Genomic DNA, 18,839 nt, shown 5'->3' with positions numbered 1-18,839 from the left:
CAAGAGCCACCAACCTTCAGAGATCATCTTCACAATGTAAAGATAGCACATCAGGAGCGTCCGGATCTCAAACTGGTCCAGCCGGCTGCAGTGTGACACGCTGCTCCTCGTGGAGCTTCTGCGGATCTAACGGGACACAGATGTGATGCGGAGACCAGTGGCCACGGGTGCCTGTGCTGTGCCCACACGGAGCACGGGGCCAGATACCATGCAGCATGGGCACAGCAAACCTAGCACATACCAGATATGCCAGCATTCCTCCTGTCCCCCTGCATGTGCACCCACCCCCACAGCATCATGCTTTGGAGACATCCCATCCTTTGGGGTTGCTGCCTGTCCAGTGATGAGCAGTCTGGAAATCCTGGGCACATGGTTGAACGCTTCTCTGCCCAGAAAAACAATGTCTGGGCAAAGAATGATGGCTTATTCACCAAAACGCACGGCAGCCCTGCTTTCACTTCCCCTGCTCTCTGCAGTGTCTAAGCTCCTGGACATTTTTAAAGTCAGTTCTTGTCAAACAAAACAGCTCACTAGGGGTCACATTTTAAAGCAAGAATCTAACTTTCTGCTAAAGATGTACACTTCAAAACAAAATGTCAGTTATTAAAAACTCAGGAAATTTCAGCTTAAGAACTTGGGGCTTTTCCCCTGATTTTTGGAAGTGTCTCTTGTTTTTCCCCCTACTTAGTGACTTAGGCAAAGAGAAGTGAAATCCTGCTGGTGAGTCAGTCTGGGTGGGAAAGGCTTGGGCATTGTGTGGTGGGAAACATGACTTCTAAAGCTTTACCAAATTTTTTTGCATTCTCTGTGCTCACCCAAGCCCTATCCTTGGACAAATGGATATGATTAATCTCTAAGTAGGATGCTTCTCTTAAAACTGTGCCTCACATGTTTGGACAGCGACCCACGGATCTTACTTGTTGTTTATTCTGGGACAAGCTGTAGATATAAGTCATAATAAAACAGAATTAAACATTCAGTTTAGAGTTGGAGATACAGTGCTATAGCCAAAACTTTGCTGTTGACCATGCCAAACTACCAAGTCAGCACACAACTCACTCCAGGGGAACAGGCGATAAGCAACGTGTCTACCGCTGTAGAGCAGTGTTAAAGCTGTGCTCCTTTATGTGGCATTTCTTCTGCATGGTTTGTGGATATTGCATTCCCTAACAGAAAAGCTGTTTTCAACGACTCTGAAAAACATACCTTCAAGGACACAGAAGACAATGTCTAGCTGAAGAGCTGGGCTGCAAACGATAATGCTTTCTGCAAACCCCACCAGCAAGGTTGAAGCATATGCTCAGAGCTTTGCTGAATATGAACAGTTTGATAGTCAAGTATTTGGCTATACTTGGTCTTGTAGCTTCGTGATTTATGTGGGAGAACTTGAAAGGCCCCACCTCTCCTAAGCATGTCAGTACACAGCCAGCAGAAGCCCAGATTTTCTTTGTCTTGCTTGATGTAAGGACCAAAGGTTTTAAAGATGCATCAATTATTCATGCCAACCCAGGACATCTGGAAAGTGCCTTGAGGAAAACCAGGGGCTGGTTTGCACAAATACCTGATTTCCATGTGTGCAGTCTGCCAACAAGCAGAGTACACCCTGTCTGAATAGTGGGGTCAGAGCTCTCTGTGGTGTGACCGTGGTCACCTTCTGCAAATGTGGGGCTGTGGTTATTAGCCTGTGTTGATTTTCCTACAAATACCTCATCTTCTCTTAAGTCAGTGGTCACTGGCAATCTCACATCACGGTGCTTTGTCTCCCAGCTGTGTGTGGAAACCAGTTCCCAGCACTGTGCACTGGGCCCTGGCCAGGCTCAGACCCATCCACACACAGGGAGCACGTCTGAGCATGGATAAACGCACCATGGGAGCAGAGATTTTCCCCACGGATTTTGCCTTTCTTCTTTGATATGTGATTTGTCAACAGTTATATTTTTGGCTCAGAGATGTCTGAAGAGGGAAAGCATACCAGACCCATGAGTCTGACCTCCTCTGTTAAACATGAATCTGTTTCCAAACAGAGATATTTATAAGCTGGCTTTTGAGAGAGTTACCATGGGGAACTCCTTTTTCCCTCCCCCTTATTTAACACAGCCCACAGACTGGTGCAGTAAGCACCATTCTTTCTAACCCCATACGTTACATTTTCACTCTGATCTGGGGAACCGGTTGCCCCCTCTGAGTTCAGGGATCCTTTCGAGTCCTCTCGCTTTATTGCATGGCCATTTGGAAGTGCTGCTCCGCAAGCTGAAAAAAACCAAACCCCACAATTGACACCTTGGCACCAGCACTCCTCAGCGCATCGCGGACAGTGAGTGGAAGATGCAATTTGGGCAGCACAGACAGGGCTTGTGAAAGCCCTGTGTTGAAAGCTGATTAATCTGGAAAGGACAGCTGGGGTGACACCACGTCCAGGGAAAAGCATACAAACTCTGAGAGGTCTTTTGGCAGATGACTACTTCAGGTTTTGAGTAATGGGTTTTGGGAGCTGGTAATAGTTACATTCAAAATAAATGGGAAAGTTAAAGTTTAGAAAAATTAATTTACCGGGATCTTTGTCTGCAATCAGGCTGGATCTATTTGAGGGGGATGCAAAACTGCATATGAATTCATCCCTGGATGCCTGTAAAGCAACATAAGGTTTTTGTGACCAATGGAAGATAACACCTACTCTCTTACAGAAGAGAATAATGAAATAAAAAAAGGCAGATTAAAAAAAAAAATCTATTTCCTTACTTCCATAACAAGGAGACAAATGACTCGGGGAGGAGTAGACCTGGGCCAAAAAGCATGGCATTGAGTGGGTATATCACATCCCCTATCGTGTGCCAGCCTCCAGGAAAATCGAATGATACCATGGACTGTTAAAGACTACACTGAGAGCAATGGGGGGGTGGTACCTTCAAACATTGGGATACACATTTAGCAAAAGCCACCTGGTTAGTCAACACCAGAGGATCTGCCAATCGGGGTGGCCCTGCCCAGTCAGAACTTTTATGTACTGTAGAAGGGGATAAAGTCCCTGTAGTGCACATAAAATATGTGTTAGGGAAGACAGTCTGGGTTACTCCTGCCTCAGGTGAAGGCAAACCCATTTGTGGGATTGCTTTTGCTCGAGGACCTGGGCGCACTTGGTGGGTGATGTGAAAGGATGGGGAATTCCAATGTGTGCCTCAAGGGGATTTGAATTTAGGTGAGAATAGCCAATGAATTAAACTGTATGATGTTAATCGCTATATAACCCTGCCACTGTATGTCATCATTACTATAACTGTTATATGCCATATCAATGGTATTACAGTAAGAATCACTTAGATTAAGGAAAAATGAACTTTGATAAAATGGAGCAAAGCACAGTAGTGATGGAACCAGGACTGCCTTCAGCATGAAACAATCCGACACTACACACCATCCTCCTGCCGCGCCCAATGTCACCCGCCCGCCGCACTGCACCGAAGCCCAATCCTGCTCTGCCAACTGAGCAGAATTCGCACCATCTCTCCTTCCCAGAAAGGCTGTTATGACAGATGGAGCCCAAAGTCATGGACTAAATGAACTCAATGGACATTTTATAGGAATGGCCCATAGACTAAGGGAATGATATCTGTGTGTGTGTATATATATATATATCTCAAAGGACAGGAAAGGTGATGGTGATTAATTGGGATGTATTGGAAAGTATGGGACCTGAGTGTGACATAAATGGTATAGAATAGGCGATGGATACTGTCCTGGTTGTGGCTGGGATGGAGTTAATTTTCTTTCTAGTAGCTGGGATAGTATTACATTTTGGATTTAGTATGAGAAGAATGTTGATAACACACTGATGTTTTCAGTTGTTGCTAAATAGTGTTTATACTCAGTCAAGGGTTTTTCAGCTTCTCATGCCCAGCCAGCAAGAAGCCTGGAGGGGCACAAGAAGCTGGGAGGGGACACAGCCAGGACAGCTGACCCAAACTGGCCAAAGGGGTATTCCATAACATGTGACGTCATGCCCAGTATATAAACTGGGAAGAGTTGGCCAGGGCGGGGTGGATCACTGCTCGGGAACTAACTGGGCATCGGTCAGTGAGTGGTGAGCAATTGCCTTGTGCATCACTTGTTTTGTATATTCTGATTCCTATTATTATTATTATTTTCTTCCTTTCTGTCCTATTAAACTGTCTTTATCTCAAGCCATGAGTTTTACTTTTTTCCTGATTCTTTCCCCTCCCTGGGTGGGGGGGAAGTGAGCGAAGAGCTGTGTGGTGCTTAGTTGCTGACTGGGGTTAAACCACGACACAGAACATATTAAAGTAAGTCATAGCAGTTTTTTCCCTTTTGTTTTTCATCATTTGAGTTGAAATTTTGAATTGTTTTTCTCAAATGTCTTTTTTTTGTTGTTGTTGTTTTTCTCCAAACAAGAAGGAAAGTCGTCTGCAGGGCTAAGCCGGCCTGGGAACCACATACAACCCTCCGGCAGATCGGCAACTCCCCACAACAACTGCTGGAGTCTGAGGCTGAGTCCTGTGGCAACTCCTTGCACTTGGAGGGCCTTACCTCACGTCACAGCACTATGCATACCATAAAGAAACACGTTAAACAATGGCAAGCAAAAGGGCAGAGACATTGTACCCAGTGGTACAGACAGAACAAAGTCACAGGAAAAGCCAAACTAAAAGAAACAAGCACATTACGGGTCTGTGGGGAGAAGAAAACCACACTTATTTTTAAAGCTGAGCCTGGCTGCAGGCAGTGGAAGCTGCACAGTGGGTGTAGGGGGAGAGGAGGACCAAGAAGGGCAAAGAGGCATCACTAGGCTTTACTCACAGGGCTGGAGGCGGCTGCACAGGAGTAGAGTGCCTCGCGGCTGGCCACTCGCTGGAGGTTCTCCAGGAGCAGCCCGAACAGCGGCAGGTAGAGCTGGGCTATTTTTGCCTGCTGGTTCTGAAAAAAGACAGGGTAAGATGTAGGTAAGAGTCCAGGCTTTCAATGGAGCAAAAAAGGGAAATTTTTGAGCCAAAACATACATATATATATATATATATATGCATGCACAATGTATATGATGTCTGAGGACATGGGTTGGTTTGGATTCTCATCTTCACTTCCAGAGCTGCCAGGTAGATATTACCCTTCTAGCAGCAAGCTTGGGACACTCAGGGATTTTGCGGGCTGAATAACATTCCCAGTCATACAGGATGTGTTACAAACTAAATCCAGGATTTCCTAACTCTTTAACTGGCACTTCACTCACATAGCTTGATTTTCAAGTGCAACACCCAGGACTAATGAAACAAAAACATTTGCTCCTCACCTGGTGCTGCCTATTGCTTCCAATCAGGAATTCTCCATAGCAAATGTTTCTAGTTAAAACAGTTTGTAGGAACTGAATAATTTGGATTCAGTGATACAGATAAAAAATGCTCTGGTTGATGTTTTCTAAATGGAGGGCTCTTTCACATCCAATTCTTTTTTGTTAAAAATTTATTATTCTGGACTTGACAGAAAGGTTAAAAAAAAAGAAATTTAAGGCTTGTGAATTGAATGGCATATTTTGACTGATACAAGAATCCAATTTTTAATTCTGATTTCGTATGACAAAAGAAAAAAGCAATCTTCAAAACGCCCATGGGTTGCAAAAACTCTCTCTACACCATTGATGGAGCCAGGGTTTCCTTGGCTGGAATGAGACTGCAGCAACAGACCCTGCCATGCTCAGCCTGTCCTGCCCATGATGTTATTTTTTGCTTTGGTGTCTTGGGACTCCAGCTGAGCATCCTGCCCTGGCTCCAGGCAATTTCCTGGTCACACAGCCCCGAGTCCAACAAATGTACAAAAATCCAGTGGGACGATTTTAAGACAGGTGGTGTTTTTAAGGAGGCAGGGAGAGTGCTGCACGCTGAGGGGGCAAAGAGCTCCTGAATTTGTGTGAGGGTTTTCAGAGACCCAGAAGAGCAGAAACAAGCTGGCTCTGACCCAGTCTTGGCAGAGAGCTGGCAAATCTCTCCTGAAATATCAAGTCTTGCCAAACACCATGGGCTGCAGTTTTGTTTCCAGGCTGTGCAAGTCACCATGGATCCTCACTGCAGAGAAAAGCAAGCCCACCTCCTGCTCAGCCCTTCCAAAAAGGCAGAGATGGAAAAGAAGAGGAGCTGGCTCTGGGTCCATGCAGGAGCCCTGGTCACAGCAGGAGCGCAGGGCACATTCGGGTCACTTCTCCCACCCTTCATGCAGAGGAGGCTATCCACATTCCCAGATAAAACTCAGGAATGCAGCACACTAGGAGCAATTTGAGGAGCTAAACTCTGAACAGAGGCATGTTTTCAGCCTACAAGTACAAGTAGTGTCTACACAGGTAGCTGGGCACTTTCAAGGACCATATGGATCAGCAGGGAGCAGCATCAAGAAAGAAAATAAGCCCATCTCCAGGCTCTTTCGGCTGAGCCTCTGACTGAAGAAAATTGAAAGCTACCCAGCGGAAATCCAGCATCTCATGAGAATCCACAGAGCCTCTCCTCTGATTCACTAATTAGTAAAACATGCAGCTGACTTGTAACAGAGATCAGTACTGTTTCCTAATTATAGTATAGTAATGCAGGATATTAATTTAAGCCCAAGACCAGAAGAACATTGATGTTGCTTAATTCTGTCGAACAGCCTCTCGGCTAACAACACTCTCAAGTTCCTTAATGGCTCAGGGCTTTATTATCTAAATACTCAGCATGAATAAAAGCGCTGCAGTTACCGGGCTGCATTGTTTGTGTTCCTAGATCATTTTTCAGAGCTATTACTGTTATGTCATAACTATCAGTTACTTACAACAGTTCCCTAAAAAGTAATGAGAATACCCTTGGTACACCATGCAAGATCTAAAATTCTGACGTATGTTTTTCCATACGATTCAAGAACATTTTGTTTAAAAGCCAACAAAATATGCCTGACCTTGTGCTGATATCTGTTGTCGAAGGCATGCTTTATCAAGAGATTTTTTAAGACTGAGATGGCTGTATATCTGATATCGTAGTTGTCCTGCAAGGCAACAGAAGCTTCTCTGAGAAGCATCCCCACCAGGAAATGATGCCTGCAATACTCATCAGTTAAACTGTATTCAAGATTTACATCTGAAAGAAAGAGCAAGACAATGGTTAAGGGAACTGTTCTGAGGATCTGTTCAGAGCAAGACATAACATAATGGTCACGCAAGCCACAACAGTCCTGAGTACAGTTCATCACTCTCCTACAGTGCACTGATCCTTCAATAAAGCCTGAACTGACTACAGTTTTCTCCACTGCTGAGTTAAGTCATATCAAAGAACTTGGCATCTTCCAGTTCAGGCTAATCATCAATTTCAGCCCTCACCGTTTCAGCAGTACCTAAAAGAAGGATTTCTGCAGAGTGATGCTTTACAAAGCTTAGTGCTCCAAAAATTAATTTGTAAAGTCAGAGATGGATGGAACAGGGAAAGACAGCACAATTCACTGCCAGGGGGCTGCTTTGCTCTGACTCGGGTTATCCTGTAAATCCCCAAACTGCGCAGGCAGCAGAGGTGCCAACCTCCACACAGCAGCCGCGAGCGGAGGGCAGCGGAGGAGACGGTGCGTTTATCACAGTCACCCAGCCCTAGCAGTGCTATCTCTGCAGCTTGTGCCACATCCTCTGTGAAATCTGCATTGCTTCTCGTCAGGTCAGAGGGCGGAGAAAAGGCAAATACTCCTGCTGGGATGAGGGATGCAAACAAGGGCATGGTGCCCAGTGACTGCTACTGCATCCTCCAGCGGTTTACACAGCCCGGCTTTCCAGCCTCACTGCAAGGATCGGGGAGCCAGGGCAGGGTTCCAGGCAGCTGCTTGCCAGGAACTGTGAGACTCCCTTAGCTCTCCACCAGCAGATATAGAACACAGCTCCTTAAAAGCTGCACTGACTGCCAGGAGAAAGGCAGCTCAGTACCTAACCACTTTGGTTAACTTCACTTGTACTCTGCATCTCATGTAGATTTGGGCTACGTACTGTGATCAAAGGAGTGGCTACTACAAGAGTAAGGCATCTTTTCCACTGACATGCCTGGATAATGCAGTGGAGAAGTGACAGGGACACAGATTTCAGTGCAGGGTGCATGTGCGCTTGGGCTGCTATGAATGACCTTGCCCTGACACTGTTATCTTGGTCAGGCAACCCTTACACCTAACCAGAGCTGCGACAGGCACAGTTTGACTATTGCTTTAAGCCTCCCAGAGGGACAACCCCAAAGCTGTGTGTTCTTCCCCCAAAGGTTACAAGTGCTGTGCGCTCAGCTCAGACTTTTTTTTTTTAAACCCCACAGGTGTGAAAGTTTTTCTGTGGTAAGGCAGAGTACATACACACAGCTTTGAAAATCCCAGCCAAAGGGTTCCAACAGCTCTGTTGCTGCAGAAGATATTTTTAAGTTCGTTGATTCATAAGTAGCATTTACTTGTTTGTGAAAGTCTGATTCAGAGGAAAGAGAAAGCAATCTGGAGCATTATCTAGCTTTCATGGTTAGTCATGTTAGCATATGCTTAAGTGTCACACATCATGGTTATTTCATTAGTTGGATGCAAGCTAATTGATTGGAAGCTGTGTATTTAATTTGACATTTGAGGATTCAGTTATCTCAGTTGGACCTACCTACTGAAGTGAACCGTTCCACAGCAAATGAAAAAAAATCTAATTCATGTGTAAAAAGAAAAGGGACAAATAAAAACACAGCAAAAATAAACAGGAATAAGTAATGCTCTAAGTCTTGGAGAAACAGGACAGTATGTCACATTTTAACATTATTTGTAAGGCTCTTGCTTAACTCCCAGCTTCTGTCAACCTCTTGGGTTCTTTGCTATCACAAGACTGCAAAAACAATTCTGTGCTGCTGGTTCCAAGGACAGGCTTGAGGGTTTGCCCTGGCTGATGAAAAACACATCCCCCAGGTGAGGCAGCTGGGATGCAGACCAGCAACCATCCTCTTATTAGCTGAGACGTTTCAGAGAAATTGCTCCAAGATGCAACAGTCCAACTCAACAGGATGTGGTCACAGGAATGTGCTCTGCCTGCAGGCCCATCTGCACCAGCTTCTGCTGCAGAAGCCCTCTTTATCCACCTTCCTGGGGGGTATTCCTTCTTTTCCCAGAAACAGAGTAGTGGGGGGCTGGGCATGTCCCCTCTCTTCATCCTAATAAGCTGATGAAGTGGTGAGGCATGCCAGCAGGGTATCTCCTTGGTGATGTGCACATCATACCTCCCCATCTCTGAGCCCACTGTCCCTGTAATCACAGGTCTGTCCATAAAAAGAGAAAAGTTTGCAATGGAGTTTGCATCATTACACGTCTCTACCATGGCAGGCAGCGCACACTGCAAAGGCACTTCTGCTACCTGAGGATAGGCTGCTCTACTGTCAAGAGATGTGTGTGAACCTCAGCTGGTAGGTCCTAGTCACAGTAAAACAGACGAGGAAAGATAAGCTGCTCTTACAGCTTTTCAGTTTAACCGTCGCAAATGCAAAGATGAATGTTAACCAAGAAAGGGCATCCTTATGTTATCATGCCACTAATAAGCAATGGGGAGGCACTGTGGCTGTGTTTTTCTCAGCCATTTCTAGCAGTGCACTTTGTTAAACTATGCCAGGCAAGTAGCCAAACTGATGCAAGAGATTAGCAGCTGGTCCAGAAAGCTCTGAGCAGTCAGAAATACACCAAAACAAGGGACACTTCACAGTTACTGCTGCTTCTGCTACCCGGACATGTGTGGAACCACTCTGGGACTCATATGACTGCACCCTCAGGCACAAGCAAACATCCCCTTGCCTCCATCAGAATAAATCATAGAATCATAAATCCACTGGGCTTTCACATGGGGGAATCCCAAACCTCAGTCTCCTCTCTAGTACTTATCTTGGCCAGGCTATTAGCACCCAAACCTCGTAATCTTTCCTGTATTTATCTAGCACAGATGAGAAACTGGGACCCAGAGAGACTGAGGCTATGTCTATAGCAACTTTCGGAGTCTGGCGAGGCATGCTGCCAGGCTCAGCACTGTGGTCCACACTGTCATTGGTAGCAGAGCTGCAGCCATCCACACTTGCACAGTGCCCCAGCTCAGCCCCTTGCAAACCCCATCTGCCCTGTGATGAGCAGCATCAGGACCAAAGGGGGCATGGTGTGACAGCGAGAGCAGCCCGGATACATGGCGGTGCCACAGTATGTTTGCCCTTGGTACGTGCTAAGGATTGGCATGGGCTCAAGTTCTCCGCTGGCTGCCTTCAGCCCAGGTTTGAGTACAAGCTTGAACGCACTGTACACTGCTATACTCTTGTTCACAATGAAGGCAGAAGGTAACCTAAATCACCTTCTTGTGGCCACAAAAACAACTGGCAGTGGAGCAGTGAAGGCAATCTGTTCTCCTGTATCTCCATGCTCTACAGCACCTATCGATGAGACACCCTACTTCTCAGGGGATGCTGACACACGTGGGAACAAAGGATTACACTTGCACAATTTGTGTATTTATTGAAATAGGGGCACTTCTTCCAGATATTGTTAGTCCCATGCAAACTTAAATAGAGGAAATACTAGAAAGACCAATTGTATACCATTCTGGAGCAAAATGATGTAAACCTGCCAAAATGGCATCTTTTCCTGAGGTTAATGTAAATCAGTCTAACCAGGACATAAATTTCCTTGACACCAAACCAAATTCCATCTGGTCAGAAGCTATCAAGACTAATAAATTATAGGTCTCTAGCCAGTCTCTTGAGAAAGGACATACCTTGAACTCTTTGCAGCTTGGGTTTGGAAAAGGTCATTGGTAAGTTCAGAGGAATGTAGTGCTCATGATTGCAAATGGTTTGAAGAAATTCAAACTTGTATTCAACCAGCAGCTGAGGAAAAAAAAAAAAAGGACAAACACAAATTATATTTTCAGTTTGACTCATTTCCTTCCAGTTCAGTGTGTTTGTTGCACAAGGATTGGGGAATCTAAATAGCATCTGGTGAAGCTCAGTAATAATTGGCAAATTTTTGCATTGTTCTCCCTAAATGTCAGTGCCTGCAGCTGTCACTTGGGACTTCTTTACCTTTTTCATCCAGCCTATTAACCAATCTCTCCGTTAGGTCGGACTCTTTACTTTATTCTAAAGCTTAGCTGCATACAGGCTCTTGGCCCAGACAAAGGGGTCTCTGCCTCCAGAAGACTCGGCAGGAGCAGCGTCTAAAAGGCCTCCAAGAGTCATATAAAATAATCACTACAGAGCTTTGACTGATGTAGATATGCACAACTGTAAGCCACCTTTCAAGAAACATACTGCTTACCTTAGGGTCTTTTGGGCTGAATCCAGAAACGTAATCATTTATCAAGTTAAAAACAAATCCTCTGTCCATAAAGGTCAAGCAACGCTGGAGGAAAAAAAGCAAAATGTAACCAATTATTAAAAATAAAAGCAATCATCCTAAATCATCTCCATACTACCGTGCTGCCATCAACCAGATTTGATCCTCCGGGCTGCTGTTGACTTTCCAAAACATACATGATCCTGTTTCTCTGAGATTATTTGGATGACCTCACTTAAGCCTCCAGTGGAGAACAGAAATATTTAAAAGGAGAGTACACATATTTCCTCTCAGGTTTTGAACTGTTGCTAGGCATGACTGAAAACCCTAGATAACATATAGAGTATTATAGTCTCTCTCTTGGAAAGAGAAAGTTTCTTTCCTAAGAAAGCTTATCCCCTCCAGAGTTTTCATCATTGAAGAAAACAAAGAGACAAAGTACAAACACATTCGTCTGCTTGCTGCTTATTTTGAATTGTGTTTTCTTTTTTTTTTTCTGATAAAAGCCTGGGAGAAGGAAAGAAACTGCTGACCTTCAGGAAGTTAGCCAAGCTAAAGTTGACATTCCTGGACTCTTCGGGGATTTCGTTATAGCGAATGGTCACGTGAGGGATGATGGCGAGCAGCAACGAATGCAGGGCGTGCTGGTAGGAGTCGGGGAACCTCTGGCCTCTGGGCAGCTGAAACCAAAAGCATGTCCTACACTCAGTGCTGCAAGCCAGCAGCTGGGGAGAACCGGGTGCAGGCACAAGTTCCCTTTAGCATTTGTTTATGTTGTTTCCTAACAGCACATTGGCACAAAGAAAGCACTGGCTGAAACTGCAGTAGCTAGTAACAGAAAAGGAAGCTGCACGAGCCATAAGGAGACCTGGAATTTTTAAATTACAATTGAGAGTGAAAAGGGGAAGAAGGGAAAAGTAAAGTTGAAAAAAAAGGAAAGAACTGGCTAGCTGTTCAGCTTGTCAGGGTTTTTTTTAAGTAAAGAGTTACATAGTTTTTCAGAAAAACTTTTGGAAGAGAGTTTGCTTGTGATGGCTCTGTAATGCAGCATCAAACAAATTTATTTTTACCTTGATTTTATTTTCTTCCAGTAAGTACATTGCCATTGACTTCGCCAGTGCTTCAAAGAAAAACCACGAGTACTAGAATAAACAAAGAATACTATTATTTTTCTCAGCAGGACTGAACATGTTTTACTATGTGGGGAAGCAGCAGTGGGAGGGAGAGCTCACACTCAAATGGCATTTTGTAAGCACAGCTGTGCTTGCACAGATAGCTTGGTGCGGGTGCCTTTGTTACCTGGAAGAGTCCTGCTGATCTTGGGGTGGGAATAGCTCCATCCCCTCTGCACCCCAATGCACCCTGCAAGGAGCCAGCAGAGGTTGGGCCTGCGAAGCCCTGTGAAGGCCCAGAGAGGCAGAAACTCAGTCTGCCTCCTGTGAGTCACCCCTCACGCGTAGCTTGAAGAAAATAGATAAAACTGGCAAAATGAAAAGTCCTTTGCCGTGTCCTGCCATGAGCCTCAACGCAGCCAGGTTCCCTGCAAGAATTCTTCTCTGTTCTAAGGGGACAATCTCAAGGATGTGGATGCGAGGAGCTGCCCTGGTAGCTTTGCTCCTGCGGTGGGTTTGGATGGGTGAAAATGTTGGGCTTTATACCAGACCCCCTTTTCCTCCCTTCCACCCTTGGCAGCCAAGTACTGCCAATACTTCACCTTGAGTAGCTTATTGATGGCTAGAAAATCTGCCGACTGCTTCAAGATCGTGGCCATGGAAAGGACCAGGATTTCATGGGTCATCTTCGCCTGTGTGCCACTGGGTTTCTCAGCTCGAAAGACGTACTGAGGCAAGAGGAACAGTGTCAGCAGTGTGCCTGCTCCCAGCAGGGAGTTTTGCAGAGCGGTGTGTCTTGACTGACCTTTATGAAGGAGCGCAAATAGTGGTCTAGGCCTTCTTCATGGCACTTGGACACGATGTGCAGAAGAACCCTGGGAAGAAATGTGTTTTCTGTTAGAGCGTGCAATGCAAGTTCCTCCAGCTCATGAAGGCAAACACCATCTGTGTCCTACCTTGCTCAACCCCAAAAGCCTCACTGCTGGCACGGCCTGATTTGCAGGGAGCCAGTACTTGCAAGCTAGCACCCCTCACAGCTCCTGCGGCCACACCATCCTTGCCACAGCACAGCCCCTCAAGAGAGCACTCAGAGTTGAGGTGGCCAAAACCTCTTCCCCACATTGGTGCTGGTCCAGGCGTCGCCCAGACCAGGTGCCTTCAAGTGCTCGAGGCTCCCTGCACGAGGAGGCGAGGTGGAGCATTTCTCTGCAGGGAACGTATCCTGTTCTTTGGCCTCCGTGCATGCCAGGATTAAAGCCTGCCGCTACTCAAATTCACATTGTGTTAGGCACCTGAACAATGCTCAGGTGTTAGATAAGTTGAAAACAAAAATATTAAATTAATCAGCTCTGCACCCAGTTCTCTTTGGCTGTATCTACGGACCTGCTATGTGGAGAGCAAACCCACTTGCCCTTCCTGCACATGCTACAGATTCAACCACACTGTACAGTTTATCATCTGTTGAGTCTGTCCTCACTGGGAGCCCTTTCCTAATGATAATACAAGTAACAATGAACAACTATAATACTACATCAAGTCTGCAAAATGAACACAAAACCCCCACAGAATCTCTGCTGAGAAGCAGGGAAAAAATTCTCCATCATTTTTATGCCCTGACACCTTCCTGCATCCCCTGAATTTACTAATTCTGGAATGCTCTATTTTACTGAATTTACATCATATGCTCATTTTTACATGCACTGGATTGTTTTTGGGCTGTTGCACTGGGGACAGGCAGACCCTGGAGAACATGCCAGCCCTCTGGAAGCACTCCAGGAGGCTGATGAAGGCAGCAAGCGCCTGGTTTCCCCATCTAACATTGGGGATTTACATTCCAGTCCCAGCCAGAGGGAAAAACAAACTATTGCACATTGTCACAGATGCCACAGGCCATACCACAGGGAGGAGTTTACAAGCCATTTATCAGAAAAAGCCGGTTTTAAATTCCACTCCGAAAGTCTGGATGAGAAAACAGGTGTCATTAAACAGAAAGCTATTGACAAACTGGAAAGCATCAGGCCAAGCTTTGAAAAAAATCTCTGGAAGTGAAGGTGGGAGCGGGTGACCCAGCAGGTAGCCGGGATCACTTGTTCCCCTGTCCTTGCCCTCTGGTGATTCAAGCAGTGTGGGATCACAGTGCTCCGCGCAGAAGTCCCCGCGACCTGCACCCAGGACTGTGACTGCAATGGGCCCCACATCCCTGGGGGACCAAGGCTCAGCCTCCAACCTCCAGTTTCACGGGAGTGAGATGCTTTTGGTACACGGATGCACGGTACCTCCTGGAGTCAGAGGAAGATCTCCACGAGCGGCACCCAGCATCCCCCTTGGCACCGCAGCACTTCACAGAGGAAGAACCACGGGAGGAAGATGGATGTTTTAATGCATTCATCAGTTTAGGGGTGTCGTGGCCAGAGCTAGGCAGGGAAGGTGCTTTTGCACCTTCTGCTCCCTTCGGGCCCTGCGCAAGCCAGCGCACAGCAGAACTTTCTGCGGGGACCAGTCCCTGGTCGGTGCTGCCCTCTTGGGGCTGCAGCCGTGGCAGAGCATCGCTGAACAAACCATTGCCCGCTTCTGGCCCTATCTTCCCAGCCAACGCAGATGTAGCGGCTACTTCTGCAGCGTAACAGCCCCAGCTCCAGGCGATTTTGAGCAATACTGCTGACACAGGGGACTGGTGTGCAGGGACGAGAGCGGGGCATTGCTCCCGCGGGGAAACCACATCTGCAGCTGGGACGTGCCTGGGCCCTCCGGAGCCTTGCGACGTCCCAATAACTTGGCCGCCAGAGCCATCCCCGCCAGCAAACCTTTTTGCTTTTGAAAAACAAACCCAGGAGTATCTTTAAAGTGCCACATTTTTCCCCACACAGCTCCCAGGACACGGGCCCCACGATGCCCCACGCCGCCCAGACGCGCCGGGGGAAGACAGCAGCTTCACGGCAGGGTCACCGGAGCAAGCAGCAGCCGACAGCCAGCGTCACTTAGCACCTTGTACTGGGAAACCACACCCTGCTTTGCACTGCAGTTTGTGGCCTCGCATTTGTAACTGAAGAAACCCGGATGGTTTACCAGACACTCACATGGTGCAGTTGACAGCTACTTCATCTTCCTGGGTCACATTTGTAAGGACTCTAAATAGTTGCATAAGAATTACAGGTAGAAACTGAATCATTACTTGGATCTCCATGGCGTGCAAACACTAAAACAAATGTTCAAAACACAGACACTTTTAGTTCAACATTTTGCAGATGTTAAATATTATAATCCACAGACATTTCTGTGGCAATAGGACAGGCATTAGCAAATGCTTCAGGGTGTGGGCTTCAGCCTGCCAGAGGACAGGAGAACTTGGACCCATAGCAGCACTCACTGCCTGCCTTCCAGCTGACAGATCCCAGCTGCATGCCTTCGGGGAGCAACATGAATCACTCGTGGCAGGTATTAATCCTCCTCTCAGATGTGCCCAGGCAGCTATGACTTAATTAGAGATCACATGCCACTACTTGACCCCAATAACCCAGAATTTAAGGCTGAAGTTTTGCTCCCAATTCTTCTCGTCACTTGTGCCAGTTTTCTGAAGTGACCAAGTCCTATTTTCACAAATGCCTTTGGAGCATGGAAACTTGATGCCCGACGACTTGCAGTGAGACTTTTCTCCAAAGAGCATAGCTTGCTATCAGAAATGGCATTTAAGGAACTTGGTGAAGGTCAAGATCAACTGGTGCATGGACTCTCCACCCATCTCATAGACCTCTTTTGCCTGAATCTCACCATACGAGTCTAGGAAAGACAGTGCATTTCATTTTCAGTTTTCAAACCTGCAAATCTAACGAAAGGTTCTTAAATCTGTATCTAGTTATTTAAATTACTGAAATTATTGAGGTATTGGTGGTAAGAAGCCCTCACTTGTGGTTAGCATGTAAATGTCTCCCTGTCTGCGGGCTGCAGCGAGGTCGTTGTGGCTGGGCAGGGCTGGGACCTACCCAGCGCTTTGACAAAATGCTTACAAAAAAGCAACTGTTATTTTAGTGCTTGACTTCAAAACTGCCATTATTTCTATTTCTTAAAATATTTATACATTATCTGAAACACACCCAGTAACTTTGTGATGATAAATCCACACCACTGGAAGCGGAGCTGTTGCTACGGCAGCACTCTCAAAAACAGGCAGTTATGGAAGGAAACAAGGACAGTAAACAGCCGCTAAGAAATATATTCCCTGCAGAAGCCTTTGCTGGACCTGCTCCGAGGCCCTTACTCACGCTGCAACGATTGCCAAAAAGCTGGCTCTGGGTCACAGGTCATCTGTGGTCAAATTTAACTGACTGATAATCTCACAGATCTTTTTCAGCCTGAAGAAAAAAATCCTGTTTTGAATGGATAATCCTGAAAACAAGGAGTTCTGCTACAGTTTAAAGGTAGGGCAGCAGGGGAGGAGTGTGCGAGCCCACCAGGAGGAGGATTTGCCATGAGCATGGCAGAGCGATGCTGGCTACTTGTTTTACCTGCTGTGAAAGGCAGTGGGAAGCAGCACACAGGCAGCAGACAGTTGTGTCAGTAAGCAAAGGTAAGGGTATTGCACAACGCACCGGTCCCAGCGCTGCAGCGAGTGCGGGTTCCTACAGGGCAGGGGTCTGGGTATTTACTGATGGTCTGTAAAAACACAAACGAAGCCCACCGACAGGCACTGTTCACCTTTAGGTATTTAACAAGCTCTCCTGGGACTTCCTTAGCTCCCGCCTGAACCAGCTGGCAGTACTGGAAGAATTTGTGCAAGTGCATGTCCTGGAAGAGACAAACAAGTTCAATGCAGCAGCCTCAATATTTGCCAACCCTTACTCTGCAGCTTACACTCAAAAATCTGCTGACTTACCTGCAGCAGTAGGCCACGTCCCTAGCAAGCCCCACGTCACTACCAGTGGCACTCTTGGACCCCAGCGGCCTTCTCCCAGGACTACAGTACTGCTCCCTGACTTTTCCAAGGTACCCAGCCACCGCCCATCCCCTGGCTCCCAACTAATCTTGAGATTAAGCACAAAACTGCCAGCAGTGTTAAAAACCTCCTGTGGTTGCGCTACCCTGAGCCCCAATCCCCACTCAACACTTGCCTGGAGAAGCGGTAGCCCGCCTCTCAAGCTGCGGCTCTTCGAGACTGCCTCACCATCTGCCTCACCGACCTCGTACTGTCCATCCGAGGAGACTCTCCTTTACATTCCTCTCCCTCCTCCTCCAAGGTTAAATTTAATTACTGGGTTATTTAACCCTGAAAAGCACCTGGGAATGTAATTTGGGGGGGAGTGGAACTACTGTGCTGCTCTCCGTGCTGTACAGAATCAGTAAGACCCAAAACCAGATTTAGATGATGCTGAAAGCGAGTCGCTGTGAATATAAATGCAGCTGATTACATCCAGCACAGGACAAGCCCTGCCAAGGGCATTTCCCCGTGAACAGTGCTGACAGGAGGTGCCCCAAACCATGTGCTGGGGAGCTCTGCTGTACATCACATGAAGCTTGGGGAAGTCCATCACTACCATTAGATGGCAGAACACAGGGGACTTGGTAAAACAGCCTGAACTGGTTTCAAAGGGAAATCAGGACTCTTGTTTTCCTGTGTCTGCTGTTGTCAGAAAACTTTTTTTTTAAACCTAATGAACAGTCTAATATTTGAGGAAACCTCTCATTTCCACCAGCTCTTCTCTCTTGCATCATCGAAGCAGCTCATTTGCTCAAATGTTTCCTTGGTCCTGCCAGTTACAGTGCAATTGGCCAAGAAAACACCAGCCTCTCCCGAGGCTCGTTCACTCACACAAATGTCTCATCACATCCAGGCAAAGGAGCAGATCCCTGCAAGTAATCCCAGACCTACTGCTACAGAAGTATCTCAGCGCTACTCTGCAAACACAGGTACCTCTTTCCCACAGCACCTACAGCATGGCAGTAGTAGAGATACAGCAATTGCTGCCTCTGCATTTGTGCTGAAAGTCTTTAAGAGCGAGGTGCTCGACTTACCTGGGTGTAAATGGTTGAGTCCAAATGGATTCTGATTTTAAACAGTGGTTTTGCTCCATCCACCCACTTTGCATCCACACTGGGCTGCTGTGAACAGACAACATTCAAGTACTTGGTTTCAGCCTGCAGTGACAAGGTGGCTCTGTGCAGACAGACACCCAGCCAGAAGGTATGGGTTGGGGTGGAAGAACGGGTTCCCCCCCCAGCCCAGCACAAACACACTGGTGACACGACTGCAACTGTGGCAGGGCAGAGGGATCCCTGCGAGAATGTGCACCCAGAGCATGTGCCCGCTCTCCTGCTCTGCGCCATCTGCAACAGCCCAGCCCAGCCTGCCACAAAAATAGTCTCTGCAACCTATATAACCACAGAAAGTGGAATAAAAGTGTTCTGTCTCCCACC

At 46.7% G+C, this 18,839-nt stretch overlaps 1 protein-coding gene across 5 annotated transcripts in view; it reads right to left on the bottom strand.

Moving 5' to 3' along the window:
* Positions 1–18,839, bottom strand: part of DOCK11 (dedicator of cytokinesis 11) — an 87,908-nt gene that overhangs the window by 28,839 nt on the left and 40,230 nt on the right. For 4 of the 5 annotated variants that reach the window (XM_069811390.1, XM_069811386.1, XM_069811388.1 and 1 more), the window contains exons 22-35: positions 18,438–18,524; positions 17,124–17,213; positions 15,509–15,627; positions 13,237–13,306; positions 13,034–13,159; positions 12,390–12,461; positions 11,853–11,999; positions 11,302–11,385; positions 10,760–10,871; positions 6,928–7,106; positions 4,813–4,929; positions 2,551–2,626; positions 2,147–2,250; positions 15–126 (exon numbers count right to left, since the gene is read on the bottom strand). In XM_069811390.1, coding sequence (XP_069667491.1) covers positions 15–126; positions 2,147–2,250; positions 2,551–2,626; positions 4,813–4,929; positions 6,928–7,106; positions 10,760–10,871; positions 11,302–11,385; positions 11,853–11,999; positions 12,390–12,461; positions 13,034–13,159; positions 13,237–13,306; positions 15,509–15,627; positions 17,124–17,213; positions 18,438–18,524 — 1,495 coding nt within the window. The remainder of the gene's footprint in view (positions 1–14; positions 127–2,146; positions 2,251–2,550; positions 2,627–4,812; positions 4,930–6,927; positions 7,107–10,759; positions 10,872–11,301; positions 11,386–11,852; positions 12,000–12,389; positions 12,462–13,033; positions 13,160–13,236; positions 13,307–15,508; positions 15,628–17,123; positions 17,214–18,437; positions 18,525–18,839) is intronic. The other variant, XM_069811387.1, reaches the window with a different exon arrangement.

This window comes from Haliaeetus albicilla, chromosome 23 (genome assembly GCF_947461875.1).
Source record: "Haliaeetus albicilla chromosome 23, bHalAlb1.1, whole genome shotgun sequence".
NCBI classification, from domain to species: domain Eukaryota; kingdom Metazoa; phylum Chordata; class Aves; order Accipitriformes; family Accipitridae; genus Haliaeetus; species Haliaeetus albicilla.
The sequence above is the reverse complement of the archived record's forward strand: the minus strand, read 5'-3'. Positions and strand labels throughout refer to the sequence as shown.